The sequence below is a fragment of the Mytilus galloprovincialis genome, chromosome 7, assembly GCF_965363235.1.
Source record: "Mytilus galloprovincialis chromosome 7, xbMytGall1.hap1.1, whole genome shotgun sequence".
Classification (NCBI taxonomy): Eukaryota; Metazoa; Mollusca; class Bivalvia; order Mytilida; family Mytilidae; genus Mytilus; species Mytilus galloprovincialis.
In genome coordinates, this window is record NC_134844.1 from 5,879,656 (window position 1) to 5,900,123 (window position 20,468).

Genomic DNA, 20,468 nt, shown 5'->3' on the forward strand with positions numbered 1-20,468 from the left:
TAAGTCTTTAGTAGACGAAACGTGCGTCTGGCTCAAAAAAATTCAATCTTGGCAGAGACATATGTATTATGTATATGTATATGTCTCTGATCCTGGTATCTATGAAGAGTTTATTGTTACAGTATATATGAATGCGTCTAAATATGTGATAACTTTAATCAGTCTATCGTATAACATATGGTTATAAACATGGCTTTAGCTAACACCACAATTTCATTTTTCTAAGAATAACCCTACAATGTAAATATCAGTGCTGTTTTTATTTTTATTCTAAAGATAACTATGATATAAATTAATAATACTTGTTTTTATTTAAAATAACTTGACGTATATTTGTTCGTTTCAGAGAATACCTATGATTTTTGGTTGAATAAAACAGTTTATTATCCTCCAAAGGGAGAATACTCTACGGTAAGACAAGCAATAAAATTGAGCATGGAAATGGGGAATGTGTCAAAGAGACAACAACCCGACCAAATAAAAACAACAGCAGAAAGTCATCAACAGGTCTTCAATGTAGCGAGAAATTCCCGCACCCGGAGGCGTCCTTCAGCTGGCCCCTAAACAAATATATACTAGTCCAGTGATAATGAACGCCATACTAATTTCCAAATTGTACACAAGAAACTAAAATTAAAATAATACAAGACTAACAAAGGCCAGAGGCTCCTGACTTGGGACAGGCGCAAAAATGCGGCGGGGTTAAACATGTTTGTGAGATCTCAACCCTCCCCCTATACCTCTAACCAATGTAGTAAAGTAAACGCATAACAATACGCACATTAAAATTCAGTTCAAGAGAAATCCGAGTCTGATGTCAGAAGATGTAACCAAAGAAAATAAACAAAATGACAATAATACATAAATAACAACAGACTACTAGCAGTTAACTGACATGCCAGCTCCAGACTTCAATTAAACTGACTGAAAGATTATGATTTCATCATATGAACATCAGGCACAATCCTTCCCGTTAGGGGTTTAGTATCATACCATCATAACATAGATGAGAAGAACATAACCCGTGTCATGCCAACAACTGTTTTTAGAATAAATGTGTTTAGTTCCGATGCAAAGACCTTATCAGTGACTCAATATTAACGCCAAAATATGCAATCTTTAATGACTTGACAACAGTATCGTAATTATATCCCTTCTTAATAAGTCTAAGCATGTAATGAATCTTCCCTCTTTGTCAGTTGGCAACTTGCATGGTTGTTTTCTTGTCAACATTTATAAAAAAACATATTTTTATCACAAATTCAAAAGCTAGATAGTTTGAGAAATTGAAAGCTAAATTAAATCTTTACCAATTTTCTATGGGGAAACGATTACGTCCTCTATGAAACGTTAATTAATCAATAATCAAACAGTTTATTAAAAATAGAGAAACACATGTGGTAAAATACAAGGCATCTCGAGAACTTATATATTTTACTTATATTGTTTCCAATTTACTTATCTTTTTAGAAAACGTTTACTAGGAGAGCAGTTGACCTTTTCAGACAACACAAAGGAAAAAAGAATCCAATGTATTTGTATCTATCCTACCAGGCAGTTCACACTCCTCTTCAAGTATGTTCATTCATGATAATCTAAATAATAACATTAGATGTTACGATGATGTATGTTTCATTATCATACATAATTTTGATTTCCTAACAGCAATCTCGCGATGAATTTACAAAAAGAAGCATTCAATGCTTGATTAAAATATAGAACTCGGATTTCATTATACGAATATAGTATAAGAAGTCCTAGTTCTATATTTTAATTAGATTGAATTATTTTCAAGGAAAAGTATATTTGAGCCGGAATTTCCAAGAAATATTCAGTCTAAAAATGATGGTGTTTTAAATGTTATTTGCTAGCCTAGTCCATTACATTTTTTTTTTTTTTAATTATTCTTTATTTTGTATTTCTTCACCTCATACAATATTTATATGCATTTTATCAAAGAAAAATACAAAACATGTTTATTCATTTTGACCTGTCAGTGTCAGTGCTTATATGAACATCCCCCTCCCCATACAAAAAAAAAACAAAAAAACAAAAAACAGTATCTTAATCCTCTTTGCACAAGGATGATGCATATGATACTTCCTTTTTATATCTTCATCTCTACAATGACAAAGTTCAGGTTACGGCAAGACATTTTAAAGGGTATCCCCTTGATAACAATAATACCCCAGGGACAGACCTTGAATTCGACGCTGTGTAATATATATACACCCTTTAGATGAAATGGTAATTGCCGTAGAATTACAATAATTTGATAATAATGTAGATTAAAATGCCTCTAAACGGGTTAACAAAGCACAGGTTGTTCTGAAACCATCATAGAGATTCGATTATAAAATCATTCTTTAAAAGTAAAACATGTCCCATTGGTGGCCTTCGGCTGTTGTCTTCTCTATGGTCGGGTTGTTTTCGAATTGACACATTCCCCAATTCCTTTCTCAATTTTATTCCCTTTGATATTTCAGGTTCCAAAGAAATATGAGCGTATATACAAACACGTTACAAATAAGGATCGACGTACTTATAACGGTAACTATAAATTTATTGCTAATACATTTGGGTTTTATAAATCAAGGGCAATTACAGTTCATCATACGTCCTTTCAGAGTGTAAACATCCACATGTATCATATATTAGAAGATAAAAGGCTGAAACACCTTTCACGAACTGCATTTATAACTACTCTGTCATCACTGCTGGTAAGCGGATAGTCGTAACTTAAAGTTACGACCATCCGAAAATGGGAGACAACTCTAGGGATAAATTTTTCTTTTCCGATTTTCGTGCAGTAAAAGACTTATTTGAGCCAAACCGCTTGTCTCATACATACTAATCATGAGTGCGTTGTTATTGAAATCAAATTTGACACATTAAATAATTTCAATTTTCGAAAAATAGTCATTCAAAAATTTGAGCATGATGGTCGTAACTTTAAATTGTGATGGTCGTAATGTCAACTATAGTAGTTTGGATGATGGTCAAACCGACATAAGATGGTCGTAACCGATATAAGATGGCCGTAACCGACATAAGATGGTCGTAACGTTGAAAGATGACCGTAACTCAAGTATTTAGACGAACTTTTATCAAATTATTTAAAAAGTACTGTGCACATAACCATGTTAATAAACTCAGTTGATATATAAAGTTTACTACAAACAATATTATTTTATTTGTTACTCTGATAATGGTATGCAGAAATTAAGTTAAAGAATTATCAAACATACATTTTTGATATATTCCAAACGACCATCATTTAGGAGTAACAGTGAAAACCAATCAACTCGCATTAAGCCAAATTGTATGTTAGGCTTGAGTATTAATATATATTTTTTACTGTACGTTAAGGCATCAAATTGTTGAATACTAGTGTGTTCCCTCATATTTTCTTTTAGTTTTTTTTTGTTTACGACTTTTTATTACCTGCAATCATGTCGGCAGATGACATATTTGAACGTACAATTTTGAACACTCATCGTAATTTCTAATCAGCTTTTGCAGTTTTTATAAACCATTGGCTTTCAAATATTCGGCTTTTGGTCGTTCATGATTAATAAAAACCCACAAATGCCAGGTGTTTTTAACGTGTTGTCTTTTTTTTTATCAATTGCATGACGATCTTGCAGTATATCATTGATATTTGTTCTATGTATTGGTACGGAATAAAAACTTAATCCATGGGGTCGCAGTGAACATTGTGTTAACCTAGAAAGTATGAATATTGTTGATATAAAGTTTACAATGCTACACGCGTTGAACTTGAGAGTAAGATCAAATATTAGTAGTTCGTAGCCAGGCTTGTAGCCAGGGTATATTACAAGGTAGAACTAAATGTACTGCGGCAACTATCACATACATATGCAGGTATATAGTTTACAATGCTACACGCGTTGAATTTACGAGTAAGATCAAATATTAGAAGATTGTGGCCAGGCTTGTAGCCAGGCTTGTAGCCAGGATAAAATTACAAGGTAGAACCAAATGTACTGCGGCAACTATCACACACATATGCAGGTATATAGTTTACAATGCTACACGCGTTGAATTTACGAGTAAGATCAAATATTAGAAGATTGTAGCCAGGCTTGTAGCCAGGATATATTACAAGGTAGAACTAAATGTACTGCGGCAACTATCACATACATATGCAGGTATATAGTTTACAATGCTACACGCGTTGAATTTACGAGTAAGATCAAATATTAGAAGATTGTAGCCAGGCTTGTAGCCAGGATAAAATTACAAGGTAGAACCAAATGTACTATCACATTCATCTGCAGGTTGAAAATAATGTTTATGTTATATGTTTATATTGTATGAAGGTACTCAGATTTAAAAGACCAGCACGCTGAGTTGAAGCATAAAGTTCTATCGTTAAAATATTAATATTGGCTACAAGCTATGTATGAATATTGTTTACTGAAGTTCTTTTGCTGAAGTTATAAACATCACATTATCATCAGCATATAGTAAACAATGTAAATTGCTAACTCCTTTAATATTCGTTAGAAAGAAGTTTAAGGATCCATACCATGAAGGAATTTTTGACTCGTGTAGTAATTTTTATTCTAAATATGCTTCCCCCAGTAGTGGAAAGATGATCCCAAATTTTCAAGCCTGTGCCATTATCTGATCATAGACTTTGCAATGTCAAAATGCAGAGGGAATCAACCGAGTTCTGAAAGAGTAGCAAAATGTGTTGCTATTTTGGTAACACCAAGTAAATGTTCAAATTCAATGTGTAGTCTTTCTGAAAGAAGCTTTGGATAAGTCTGATCTACATTTGTAGTCATAGATTTTAATTTTTATAAAGGGTTGAAATATCTCCAAATTTATGTACTATATAAGAGAATAGGTTTTATTGTATGATCAAATACATGAAGGCTTTTTTTTAAAACTTGGATTCAGTGACAGAAAGTCCTTGCGTAGCTTATTGTAGACTTTTAACGCCTTATTATACAATTCTCTCTGAGCGAAGGAAAAAGTTCCAGATGCACTAAAAGTTATTGCTAAATATTAACAATGTTGAGCACAATCAATAAGTCTGTTATCAAAATAAAAATCATGTTTGATATATCTGCCTGTCTTATAAAATATAAGCACCTTGGTTTTAATGGGATTAATTTTCAAACACCAATCTTTACAATAGGTACTTAATCCATCAACTTTACCCTGAAGTCCTTTTGCTGAAGTTAAAAAATGACAATATCATCAGCATACATATAGTAAAGAATGGACTGGTCGTGGATTAAAAACAGTTGGATCAGGGGAACTTTTAAAACAATCAGGAAGTTCATATATGAAAATTTTAAATAAATTTGGACACAAATTGTCTCCCTGTTTTACTCCAACTTTAGTTCTAAAGAGATCTGTTACCTCTTTTTAACTATATCCAATAGCCCAATAGCTTAAGTTTTATCCCTGGGAGAATGTATCAAAAGCCTTCTGGAAATTATTTTTTGATAGTTTTTGAGAATTTTTCATGGTCAATGATAAAGCTGTGAAAATCAAGAGAGAACATTTTCTCGCCAACATTTTAATGGCTAATATCTCGAAAACAAGCACTTGAACCCCTATATTTTTTTTGCTTTTTTATTCCTCAATTCATCTTCTATCAATATATACTAGTGTAATGCAAAGTTATTTATTTTGAAAGTGAGCAGCGAACTTCCTTAATTTGAGTACGGACCAGCGAATTCGCGGGTACGGTCAAGTCTCGATAACGACCCCCATAACATTATTTTGATTCCTTACTTATGCGCTTTCGACTTAAAGTATCAATTTTAAATTGTAGATGTTTCTTTTAAATTCCACCTAATAGGTAGATAATAGTTTTTAAAAAGTTTATCTTTCCAAAAGATGCTAAATATATAAAGAAAATAAATCAGGATACTGTTATTTCAAGTGATGTCAAATTTGTTAAAAACGCCTTTTCTTAATTCGTAACAAAACTAAGAATGATCATAACCAGAGCTGTGTTTCTTGTTTTAAAATGAATTCTCCACTTTTGAGAAATTTATATTGTTATTGAATTTAACCGCTTATAACTATTTGCCTCTTGGTTAATTTTATACATTATATTTAAGTAACAGTGACTGGTTATTTAATTTTGTATTGTTTTTTTCTCGATTCGTTCCATTTTTCTTCCCTTTCGCACTTTACAGGTACCCCTCTCTTCACCCCTTTTAGTTTTTATCATTAATTTTGGTGAAATCAATTTCACAAATATATCATATAATATATTCATATAATAAAAGACACGTTTAAAACCCTTGACTTGTCTTATTCGGTCCTATCTAATAAACAGTTACGACCATCCTGAACATTTTTTTGTTTTAGTTACGACCATCATGCTCGAATTATTAAATGACTATTTAACGAAAATTGAAATGTTTTTATGTATCAAACTTTGTTTCAATATCAACGCACTTACGATTAGTATGTATGAAACAAGCGGTTTGGCTCAAATAAATCTTTTACTGCACGAAAATCGAAAAAGAAAAATTTATCCCTAGAGTTGTCTCCCATTTTCGGATGGTTGTACGACCAACCGCTTACCAACCGTGTACCATGAAAACCATACTTTTGTATATATTACAGTCTGATTTGTATTGTCTATCATCTCATAGACACAATTTGTCATGTGACCGTGACGTCACCAACGTTTTTCCATGATTTATTTCTTAAAATGGAATTAGAATTCAATTAAGGACTGACAATAATATTTGTTCTGTGTATTCGAAATCATAAAAAATGTGGTACACACTGAATAACCCGCGTAGCTCCTTAAACACACATAACACATAATGTTAGTTTATACTATTACAGGAATGGTAACGGCAATGGACCAATCAGTTGGCACAATTCTCTCTGCTCTGAGGAAATACAAAATGCTGGGAAATACAATTATTGTATTTACAACTGATGTAAGTTACTGGTTGAAAGCCTCGTCATGACGTTGAACTGAACAACAGCAATACAAGTGTTTTTCATTTTTTTTCTTGTGTCCTGAAAGAATAACCTTATTTTTCTTTGCACCAGTTAAGGACTACAGGCGTTTTATAAATCTAAGCATGAGATTGTATCCCCCCCCCCCCAAAAAAAAAAGAAAAGAAAAGAAACAAAGTAAAGTTTTATAATTGCCATTTCTAGTTATTTTAGATTTAAAGATCAAAGATGAGTAAGTATAAAGCTGAATCACACAAACTTTCTTTATTTGTTTTTTTTTAAATACTTTATTTATATGTTCAGAATGGAGGAGCAGCAAATATTGCCGGAAGTAATTTGCCTCTCCGTGGGTCTAAGACGACATTGTGGGAAGGTGGTACCCGTGGGGTTGGTTTTGTGTATAGTAAGAGATTGTTCAAGAGGAAATACGTCCATGAAGGGTAAGTAAAGTCTTGTTAATGAAAGAAATTATGAGGGTAACTAGTGTCCAGGGAAACACATGGTCATGACTATTACCGAAGGAAGTAAAGACATATGAAACAACCCACAATACACAGAACACTACACATAAGTACCTTGGAGACACATATATTATATTTCTTATATATATTTCACGGGGTTCTGCTAAAATGTTCGTACTAAAATGAGAAGTTCACAATAGGAAATTAAACAGTTCACCTTGGTATAAACACCAGAAGAGAGCACACACAGCAATTTTGAGAGATTTATGTACATTTTGAGTATTTATAAGCAAATATACAAAGGACATTGTTAACTAACATCAACATTCGGTTGAAAGGAAAGCTGTTTTTGTCTTTAGGGTGCACATTCATTCATTTTGATATCTCCTTTGAACAAAACCAGGACTCCCAAAAATAAATACGTTATAAAAGATGTAAGATAAACAAAACATCTCTTTTGGCAGTTTTAATCACTAATATGTACCACCAGTACTGTACGTACATATAGCGGTCTTTTCAATTTCATTTGTATAGTAAACAAGTAAATCATACAGAGTATCTGATGGTGATGAAACAATACGACAATCCTCAAATAGTCCAATAGAAGCATACATTAAGAATGTGTTGAACTTTCTACGCTCTTTCTTCATCATTTTTTTGAAAATGACTGTTGAGGTATTTACAATATAAGTAAAATATCTTTTAGGTTGTTCCACGCTGTTGATTGGGTACCCACATTATTAGCTGCTGCTGGCGGTAAACAAGGTAGGTTTTTACTTAGTTTAAACAATTGTGAACAGTTTCATTGACAACCAGGTTTCAATGTTCTGAATTTTCAACCAACACTTTTACGCAAATCATTAAATTGACACATTTCCATTTGGTGTAGAATCCAATACTGGTAAGGGCTCTTTGTCAAATTATCATATTCATTTTATAATATCGCTTTAACTTGCCAAAATATCTAAATACTAAATACTACCAAATATATAAAATATCTGTAAGCATATATATCTTTTTCTATGATTTAAGACAAGAAATTAGATGGAATAAACCAGTGGCCTATGTTACGTGGAGGTAAACCATCAAGAAGAAATGGATTCGTCTACTCTATAAGTGAAACAAGTGCAGCAATACGGTAAATATTATTTTTACACTGTTTAATGCATGACTCATATTGAGCAGGATTTGCTAACTGTTCCGTAGCACATTAATATGTGTGACTCTGTCTTTGGTTTTCTATGTTGTGTTTAGCGTACTGTTGTTTGCCTTTAAGTGTGTTTTCCCCATGGCGTTGTCAGTTTATTTACGACTTATAAGTTTGAATGTCCCTTTAGTATCTGTCGCCTCTGTTTTGAGTATATCATGATGTTCAACTTTGTTTCTTATATGTATACAGTGACTATAATCACAGAGATAAAATCATACTATGCATAATGTTAATGAGGCTGAAACCCAATTAACTAATAAACCAAAAAAGACAACATTATTTCTTGTTTATACTGTGTAAAAATACTTTGACTCAAACAAGCATTTCTACGTTTTGTATTTTATGGCCATTGACGTAATACATTATAATTAGTTATCAAAGGTACTAGGATTATAACTTTGTACGCCAGACGCGCGTTTCGTCTACACAAGACTCATCAGTGACGCTCATATTAAAACATTTATATAAGCCTGGCAATATTGATGATTTATTACAACCACAACGACGATGCTGGTGGTGGATGTTGAGTCCCCGAGATATAAGAAGATGAAAATGCTAACAAATATTACTGACTTTCCATTTAGTAAAAATAATATTCATGATACTTCAATCTATTTTTCTACCCCCAGGTATGAATTACCATAGCTGAATTTGGCAAAAATTTGGTTCCTCACTGCACTTCAACTTCGTACTTTATTCTTCCTTTTTAACTTTTTTGATTCGAGCTCGAGTATAGATGAATCTTCTTTTGAAGACGAAACACGAGTATGTTGTACCAAATCTTGATCTTGGTACCTATGCGGACTAGTCCTTAATACTCTTCAACTTACTTCTTGTTTGACTTTCTCACTATTTTGATATGAGCGTCACTGATGAGTCTTATGTGGACAAAACGCGCGTCTGACATATCAAATTATAAGCCAGGTACCTTTAATAACTATTTACACCACCGGGTCGATACCGCTGCTGGTGGACGTTGCAAAAGTATTAATTATTTGAAATACTAAGTATTTTCCTATCCCAGTGATAGATTACCTTAATAGCCGTATTGGGTCACCAATACTTTTCAATATTGTACTTGATTGAATTTTTCACTATTTTAATCTGAGCCCTCATATATATGAGGCTTATGTAAACGAAACGCTCGTTTTACGTATCAAATAATAATCCTGGTGCCTTTGACAATTATGCACACCACTGGGTCGATGCCACTGTTGGTGAACGTTTCATCCCTGATGGTATCACCAGCCCAGTAGTCACGCTTCGGTGTTGACATGTATTTCAATTTTATATGATCATTTTTAGCTCACCTGGCCCGGAGGGCCAAGTGAGGTTTTCCCTTCACTTGGAGTCCTGCGTCCTGCGTCGTCCGTCGTCGTTACTTTTACAAAAATCTTCTCCTCTGAAACTACTGCGCCAAATTTAACCAAACTTGGTCCCAATCATTATTGGGGTATATAGTTTAAAATATGTGTCCGGTGACCCGGCCATCCAACCAAGATGGCCGCCACGGCTAAATATAGAACATAGGGGTAAAATGCAGTTTTTGGCTTATAACTCAAAAAGCAAAGCATTTAATGCAAATCTGCCATGGGGGTAAAATTGTTTATCAGATATATCTGCCCTGAAATTTTCAGATGAATCGGACAACCCGTTGTTGGGTTGCTGCCCTGAATTGGTAATTTTATGGAAATTTTGCTGTTTTTATACGCCCGTCAAAATTTTGACGGGACGTATTATGGTATACAAATGTCCGGTGTCCGTCCGTCCGTCTGTCCGTCTGTCCGGCGTAAACATGTCGCACCGTAACTTGAGAACGACTTATCCAAATTTCATGAAACTTAACATAGTTGTTTCTTATGATGGTCAAATGATCTGTATACTTTTTGGTGAAAATAAGATTAAAACTTTTTGAGTTACGGCACTTTGTAACTAAAACAGGGGTGTGTTTTTTTCACATGTCGCACCGTATCTCAAAAACGATTCTTGATTATGGCTTAAAACTTAAAACACTTCTTAGTTATATTAATCTTAATATCTGTATACTTTTTGGTGATGATTAAAAATTTTATTTTTGAGTTATTGAGTATTTTGTAAAAAAGGGGGAGGTTTTTTTTACATGTCGCACCATATCTCAAAAATGATTTATGATTATTTCTTAAAACTTTACACATGTCTTTGTTATATTAATCTAAAGATCTGTATACTTTTTGGTGATGATTCAAAATTTCATTTTTGAGTTGTTGAGTATTTTGTAAAAAAGGGGGAGGTTTTTTTTTACATGTTGTGCCGTATCTCAAAAACAATTTATGATTATTGCTTAAAACTTTACACACTTTTTTGTTATATTAATCTAAAGATCTGTATACTTTTTGGTGATGATTCAAAACTTTATTTTTGAGTTATTGAGTATTTTGTAAAAAAGGGGGAGGTTTTTTTTACATGTCGCACCATATCTCAAAAATGATTTATGATTATTTCTTAAAACTTTACACATGTCTTTGTTATATTAATCTAAAGATCTGTATACTTTTTGGTGATGATTCAAAATTTCATTTTTGAGTTATTGAGTATTTTGTATAAAAGGGGGAGGTTTTTTTTACATGTTGTGCCGTATCTCAAAAACAATTTATGATTATTGCTTAAAACTTTACACACTTTTTTGTTATATAAATCTAAAGATCTGTATACTTTTTGGTGATGATTCAAAACTTTATTTTGGAGTTATTGAGTATTTTGTTAAACAGGGGAGGGTTTTTTTTACATGTCGCGCCGTATCTCAAAAATAATTTATGATTATTGCTTAAAACTTTACACTCTTCTATGTTATATTAATCTAAAGATCTGTATACTTTTTGGTTTTGATTCAAAATTTTATTTTAGTGATATTTAGTTTTTTGTAAAATAAAAAAAAACAGGGATGGGGGTTTCACATGTCCCGCCGCGTCTCAAAAACAATAAATGCATGGTTATTGCTTAAAACTTTCTCAGAAACTATTTATGATTATTGCATAAAACTTCCACACAAGAAATTCGGGCGTATCATGCGCTCATGGCGCAGCTGTTTATTGGTTATTATCTTGAATATTATTATAGATAGAGATAAACTGTAAACAGCAATAATGTTCAGCAAAGTGAGATTTACAAATAAGTCAACATAACCGAAATGGTCAGTTGACCCCTTTAGGAGTTATTGACCTTTATAGTCAATTTTTAACCATTTTTCGTAAATTTTAGTAATCTTTTACAAAAATCTTCTCCTCTGAAAATACTTGGCTAAATTAATCCAAACTTGGCCACAATCATCTTTGGGGTATGTAGTTTAAAAAAATGTGTCCGGTGACCCGGCCATCCAACCAAGATGGCCACTACGGCTAAATATAGAACATAGGGGTAACATGCAGTTTTAGGCTTATAACTAAAAAATCAAAGCATTTAGAGCAAATCTGACGGAATTAAATTGTTTATTATGTCAAGATCTATCTGCCCTGAAATTTCAGATGGATCCGACAACCGGTTGTTGGGTTGCTGCCCCTAAATTGGTAATTTTAAGGAAATTTTGGCGTTTTTTGTTATTATCTTGAATATTATTATAGATAGAGATTAACTGTAAACAGCAATAATGTACAGCAAAGTAAGACCTAAAATTAAGTCAACATGACCAAATTGGTCAATTGACCCCCTAAGGAGTTATTGTCCTTTATAGTCAATTTTTAACAATTTTCATAAAATTTGTAAATTTTTACTAACATTTTCCACTGAAACTACTGGGCCAAGATCACTATAGATAGAGATAATTGTAAGCAGCAAGAATGTTCAGTAAAGTAAGATCTACAAACGCATCACCATCACTAAAACACAATTTTGTCATGAATCCATCTGTGTGTCCTTCGTTTATGATATGCACATAGACCAAGGTGAGCGACACAGGCCCTTTAGAGCCTCTAGTTATAAATTTACTGTTAGCAAAAGTCTGTACTATTCGAGATACTAAAAACTTTCTTATCTCAGGCATATATTACCGTAGCCGTATTCGGCTCAAATTCCACAACTTTTGGGATTGTTGGGTCCTCAATGCTCTTCAACTTTGTACTTGTATTTTGATCTTAGCGTCCCTGATGAGTATTATTTAGACGAAACGTGTATCAAATTATAAGCCTTGTGTTTCTTGATAACTATTATATATATCTACAAATTAGACTTCTTAATTCCGCTATTAAGATAGAAAAGGTAACCCAATTTAAACAACAAAAGATTAATGATTTTTTTTAATACTGTATCTTTCTCTTGAACATGTATGTCGTGTGTAATGTGTTGGTTTTATTTCAGAATTGGTGACTACAAACTTATTGTAGGAAGTCCAGGGATTTATAACCAATGGTTTACAATGCCCAAAACTAAGTCGTTCTGTAACAGTGGAGAAGTCGCCGAGGATATATTTTTATACGATAATTTGAATAATGCTGTCCGAAATATAAAGAGTTACATCAGTTGGTTTGGAAGTACATTGCCTGGATATTCTTATTGGCGACATTATAAACGATTGCATGCTCTACAGAAGTGTAAGCAGAAGGCTAAGAAAGAAAGACAGAAGTGGGTGTTTCCTAAGTTCCTGTTATATAACATAAAAGGTATGAAAATAGTGATATCTATCTTAATTATAGACTGATTGTATCGCTATAAGTTAAAATTACAGCGGTATACACACAGGAAACCAGAATGTAGACACCACTTAATATTCAACACACAATGAAATATTCTCATACAATATGTAACGAAATATTCTCATTCAATATGTAATATTCTATATACAATAAAATATTCACATACAATATGTAATATTCTATATACAATGAAATATTCTATATACAATGAAATATTCTACATACAATATGTTATAGTCTACATACAATATTATATTCAACATACAATTTATTCTACATACAATGTAATAATTTGCATACAAGGTGATATTCTACATACAATGTAATATTCTCCATACAAGGTAACATTCTACATACAATGTAATATTCTACGTACAATGAAATATTCTACATACAATGTAATATTCTACATACAATGAAGTAATCTATATAATATACAATATTAATGTAAAACAAATCAATTGATTTGATATATAGAAAACCACATACAATGTATATTGCCTTTATCTATATACAATTTTATATTCTTCATACAATGTAATGTTCTACATACAATGTAACATTCTACATACAATGTTAAAAGTAAAATCACAAAAATACTGATCCCCGAGAAAATTCAAAACAGAAAGTCCCTCATCAAATGGCAAAATTAATAGCTTAAAATACATCAAACGAATGGATAACAACTGTCACACTCCTGACTTGGTACAGGTATTTTGTAATGTAGACAATAGTGGATTAAACCTGGTTTTACAGCTAGCTAATTCTCTCACTTGTATGACAGTCACATCAAATTCCACTGTATCGACAACGATATGTGAACAAAACAAACAGACATAATAGGTAAAAATGTCGAAAAGACAGCAGTCAACATTGTTTAATAATCTTAATCTCTAAATCAAACATGCAAATATGTAACAAAAAAAGCACAGAATGACGTATAGACCAAGCATATTAGCCAAAATTAAAGACAAGAATACACAAAGTTACCATAACACAATGACGTGATGTATAAGTACAAAACCACGTCATATATGCAACAAAAAAACACACAAATGAAATATTCCACATACAATGATTTTCTACACATAATGAAATATTCGTCGTACAATGCAATATATCAAAAATGTTTTAAATTTGCACATTATGCACCGAATAAATATTCGAATTCAATTGATTTGTTTTACATTTCAATAAACAAAACACATTTGACACTATTTTTTTTTGTTATAGAGGACCCTACAGAAACCAAGAATCTTGCCGGAAGTAAACCAGTGATATTCAGAAAGTTAAAAAGTCGTTTGGAGAGGTACTGGAAAAGAGCTAAGATTTTCCCAAATCAATCTACATTCAGTGATAATACTGGAAAAGTCAATGAAGTATGGACACCTGGCTGGTGCTAAATGTTAGAACATTTGAATTCACGGTTATTAGCTTAAATTTACAAACTATTGGCTTACGTTTGGATTTGAAAAAACTTGAATGGCAATGCTAATTTCAGAAACATGTTTTGAGTATTATTAGATGAGTGTGCAGAATGAAAGTTTTGGACTGATTGCTGATTGCGTAACGTCATCACCGTTTAGAAGTTCTAAATATAGTTTGTTAATTCGACAATCATCCTTGCTTCACAATGTCAGTAGAGTGTTACTTATATATATGTAGGACAGTTATGTCTCATAGTTTAACAAGAAGAGGTTATCATCTGATCGTTACTGTATAAAATAGTTCAGATTATTATTTATAACAATATTTTCTATATTTCATATAATCTTCTATCATGTTGCCATTGTTAACTATTCTTAAGATGTGCATACTCTTCCGGAGCACATGAGATCATTCCCGATCATGCTGACATTGTTAATTTAGCTTTAGATCCACATACCCTTCCGGAACACCTGAGATCATCCCCGATCATGCTGCTATTGCTATTTCATCTTTCGATTTGAATACCCCGATCAAACTCACATTGTTAACTTAGATCAAGATTCGCATACCCTCCTGGAAAACCTTAAATCACCCAGATCATGCAGTCATTGTTTACACATTTTCAGAATGGAATACCGTCCCGGAGCACCCGATCATGCTGCCATTGCTAAATAAAGGCAACAGTAGTATACCGCTGTCAAACTCATAAATCCATGGACAAAAAACAAAATCGGGGTAACAAACTAAAACTGAGGGAAACACATAAGATATAAGAGGGAAACAACGACACAACACTACAATGTAACACACACAGAAACGGACCAAGCATCAGACAAAATCCCACGAGAAAAACAAATATAACATCAAAACCAAATACATGAATTTGGGATAGACAAGTACCGTGACACGTCTTATCGCAATGTGAATTTACACTTAAAATTAAGAGAAAACAAACGACGCAACGTTAAAATGTAACACACACAGAAACGAACTATAATATAACAATGGCCATATTCCTGACTTGGTACAGGACATTTTTAAAGAAAAAAAAATGGCGGGTTGAACCTGGTTTTGTGGCATGCCAAACATCCCCTTTTATAGCCATGTGAAATATAACATTAAAATGACAACTCAACACCACAGGACTACAATATAAATAAATTGGAGAATACAATTGACAAAGAAACACACGAACAACAGCCAACAAAAGGCAACAAGTTGAAAATTTTAATACGCCAGAAGTGCATTTTATCCACAAAAGATCTACTAGTGATGCCCAGATACAAACGTTTGAAAGCCGAAACAAGCATAAAGTCGAACAGCATCGAGGACCAAAAGATCAAAAAAGCTGTGCCAAAAACGGCCAGGGTTTTCTGTTAGTTACCAGAACATCCTTATTATTTAGAATAATTTAAACTTTTGCAAACAGTAAATTTATAAAATTACTAAACAAAAGCTGTACATGATAGAACTGAAATATTAACTAATTACAGGAAACAACTGAAATACATTACATAACCAGACACATCCGAACAAGCCCAAACCCCAACGCCAAGTGACGTCATATTTGAAATTGTAAAAAATGACAAAAAATGCTAAGTTATTTTTAGATTTGCATACCGTCCAGGAGCATCTGATATCACCCCTGATCATGCCGACATAGTTAATTCCTTTCAAGATATGCATACGCGAGAAGATATACCGGCATAAAACTCAGGGATAAATGAAAGAAAATGAACAAGAAGACACAGATAAAAAAAGACCATCTGGCAAGAAATTGATCATCTAGAAAACCCTGTCACTGATAATGAGGTTAAAATGGATGAAATAACAAATCCATTTACAGAATGGAATTACAATGAAAAGAAAAACGCAGATCATACAGCAAGCAAAGATTCTTCACACACTTAGCAACAAAAAAAAAAGAACAAAATCCCCAGAATGTTAACCCCAGATGGTAGATCCATGAATGTGTTTATGTATACATCAATAATATTTAGTTTGCTTTTAATTTACTGATAACAAAATCAGGATAATATTAATACCAATAAAACAATATTCAAAGATCTAGTTACAATGTTAAATTGATAACCTTTTAGAATAAGTTTATGGGTTATAATATGTTTGTTTACTATAAGACTCTCTGTGGAGCGCACAGACTTGCGTGTAGATGAATTTTAAATTTCATTCTTTAAAACGTCCGTTTGATGTTTACGGCATACCATCCAAAGTATGTTTCGAAGCAAGACAAAATGAATAACTTATTTCAATAATTCTTTATAAAAAAACTAAATATCCAGAAATAAAAGTTGTCACTGTAGTAATAGAAAATAAAACATTTAAAAGAAACAATTGTGCAAAACCTGCAGTTAACTTTTTCTAAGATCTGTCCGTTAGCAAATTGTCAATCATTCTGTAGTTGTAAAGAAATAAAACAATTTGAAAAAAATAAACTATTTGGCATTGGTGACGTCAATCCAATTTTTCTCGACTGTAATTGTTTTTATTTGGATTCATGTCCCTGATCTTCTCCATTTCTAACTTTATTAACAAAGTAATGTAGCAAGACGAAGAAGTGTAATTTATCACTTGGTCTGTTTATCCTCCTAGAGCACACAATATTATCTTCGGGTTTTAGTAGTGTTTGTTCCCCAATTTTACGTCATAAGGTATCATTAGGTTTCGACAATTCTGTTTCAGGAGAATCCAATGTTTTAGAACTGAAACATTTCTAATCATTTTCAAGGCGTTCATTGACATCATTGGACGTATGGTGCATACTACCTGGTTTTGTTTTACTCTGGAGCTCTAATCACCTTGCCAGCACACCAAGAACGGAAACTACGTGTTTGAACGTACGTACGGACGGACAAGGGTAAACTTAATGCCCCATCCACGGCAGCGGGAATAACACATTAGACCAATTCCCGACTATCCCTATAACCCCTATACGATCAGGTTATTCTGGTCTGGTCGATATCGTACTGAGATCGAGTATAGTTGATTTTGGTCTGGCTAGTTAAGTAAAGATCGTCTACAGATCGTTAGATGGTCGGAATAATTGAACACGCATTCAATGATGGAGATTTATGAGTCGTGAATGGTCCAGTTAAAGTCGTGTACAGTCGGATAAAAGTCGTAAACAGGCCCGATCACGAATTTGGTCACGCTTGGTCGTGGACATTTTGACTATCTGGATCATCGAGTTGATCTGATCGGCAGTATGAACCTAGCTTAACAACGTCGTCAATTAATGTAAATATACTTCTATAATATGCTACCGTCACATCAGTCGTAGCTAGAACTATATATTCTGATGTATTTTATATATTTGAATGATCCTGACAGTACTTCGAAAAAATCATTAATTTTGCTCAATTTCGTTTCCATCAAATATCGACTTGCAGTTCGGGTGATGTTTGTTCTAGTCATCCGGTTGTCATGTGAACAGGGATTTCGCATGAGGTTATGTTGCACAAAAAGAGATTAAACTTTCTTTATATAATACTCTTGTGATAGTGCCTAAATGGCGGAAATGTCTTATTGAATTGTATTCCAAATTTCCGCTACTATATTTAGTCTACTCATTCAAATAACAAATCCATATATAGTTATGTGTAACTAAGAGTGCACTTCCATTATAATAATATTTACAAACAATTGGTATTGGTGTCGGTTTTGGTTTTATTAAAGATTTTCCAAAAACGTTAATTGGTTTCCAGAAAAAGAAAACATACTACAATTTAAATACCGGTAACTAATTATCAACAAAATATTAAACAAACATATTGTCAATGCGACATTGATATGTAAATAAAAAATATACATTTAAAAACAGCTTGTGAGTTCAAAAGGTATTATATTAAAAATCTGACGTGTACAAGATATCAGGAAGTATTAACCGTTTTCAAATATTTCAATCATAGTAGAATAATATATTTTGAGTTCATCTTACTCCTATACATACGAGCAGGCGAGTTTATATGGATCAGTATTTCAATCAGTTTGCAAATATTTGAAACTTTTAAAAGGTATGTAGAATACATATAATTGCATTACATACATTTTTGTAAAAATCATGTCCTCAAAATACAAGTCCAAACGCATTGAGGAGAGGCGATATATACCGAGTAAAGAAAATGATATGAAAGATCTTACATTCTATACAAGATATATTAGTCACTATATTACATATCTTATAAAGTTTATTAGATATCGCACCATCTAAACAATTAAATCGGATGTCGTTTTGCTAATTAAATGGAAAATCGTATCGTGTGAACAGAACGCTGTAAAGTTTTGCGACAGTATCAAATCAGATTGAAAATCGAAGGAAAATCGTATTTTACTACAGCTGATAGTATATTCAACCCTAAAGTATGCATCAAAGGAGTTATGTTCAATATGTTTTCACTAATGTGTAAAAAAACATGACTTCCAGATTTTAATAGAATTTAAAAGAATTGTTGAACCCAGACAAATAATGGTACAGAAGACACAACATAGAAATTTAAAGACTAAGCAGCACGAACCCAACCAAAAACTGGGGGCTGATCTCAAGTGCTCTTGAAGAGTGAGCAGATTCTGCTCCACATGTGGCACCCGTCGTGTTGCTTATGTTATTACAAAAGAGGGACGGAAGATACCAAATGCGGTGAATAGTCTCAGGTAGCAATAAACAGTTAGGAAAAAATACTTAAATTTGTCCTTATGAATTTTACCATCCCCTTTTCATTGCTTTCTTGCAATATCAAGCTTACTGTTTGTGTCATATATGGGCATATGTATGTAATCAGAATCTTCCATAAATTTTATATCCAGTATATAAAATGGTAAAATATCATTTCTTTTTGGTGTATCCATGGCAACAATCTGCATTTATTTGTTATAAAATATTGCAAAAAGGGGGGAAAGGTGTCTCATATTTCCCCAAAATTTGGCTAAAAGTAGAATTTCAATCGCTTGAAGTAATAGCTTTTCTGAAACTGTGTACATATATCATTCAGCAAATCCAATGAAAAGCATATGTCTTTCGTCTCATTTTTTTGTAAAATTGCGTCAAAAACTTCGTGTAGAAAAAGAGTGTTTGTAAACAGTACATTAATTTCTGGACCGATGGCCGGTCTAGCTATGAAAATACGGATTGTCAAACAGAAAACAGCCCATAACACATGTAACAAATAATCTTGATGCACTTATAAACCATCTTTGAAGGCTAAATTAACACTCATCTGTCTAAAAATGAATTTTATTACACAATAACTTTCCTATTTGAAAAATCCACAGGGACAAAATGCGAAACTAAACTCCTAACTGTGTATTGCTACCTCAATCGGTAGGTCACATTCGTGAAAAGGGAAGGGTATTGTAGTTAAGGCATGGGGAACATATTCGACATCATCTGTGACGCGGTTATTTCATAACAGCCAACCAAATTGTGATGGCGTCCGTAAAATTTGCGCTATACCATTTGGAACTCCTGGTTTAATAGCTTCCTTTTGAGCAGCACCCCTCTATCAAGAAAATCATTTTTGGAAACACCATCCCGGGAATATCGTATCAATAATATTGGGAGATATATACTTCGTATGCAGTCGCTGCTGGAATGTTGCTAAATAGAAATGAAAAGTTCACAATTTAAAACATATTTTCATTGTTTTTATTCAGCGTAAAATTGAAATGGGTTACTATTTTAGAATACCTAGGCTTTATCTAAATACTTATATTTTTGGGGCA

General features: G+C 32.8%; 1 protein-coding gene across 1 annotated transcript in view; it reads left to right on the forward strand.

Annotated features, from left to right (window-relative positions):
* LOC143082185 (arylsulfatase I-like) overlaps positions 1-15,065 on the forward strand; it is a 38,461-nt gene extending 23,396 nt beyond the window's left edge. The window contains exons 6-14 of the mRNA XM_076257768.1: positions 347-411; positions 1,471-1,575; positions 2,487-2,550; positions 6,850-6,947; positions 7,273-7,409; positions 8,137-8,195; positions 8,463-8,568; positions 12,970-13,271; positions 14,538-15,065. Of these exons, the coding sequence (XP_076113883.1) occupies positions 347-411; positions 1,471-1,575; positions 2,487-2,550; positions 6,850-6,947; positions 7,273-7,409; positions 8,137-8,195; positions 8,463-8,568; positions 12,970-13,271; positions 14,538-14,707 (1,106 nt within the window). The 3' untranslated portion in view covers positions 14,708-15,065. The remainder of the gene's footprint in view (positions 1-346; positions 412-1,470; positions 1,576-2,486; positions 2,551-6,849; positions 6,948-7,272; positions 7,410-8,136; positions 8,196-8,462; positions 8,569-12,969; positions 13,272-14,537) is intronic.
* Positions 15,066-20,468: the final 5,403 nt, after the last annotated feature.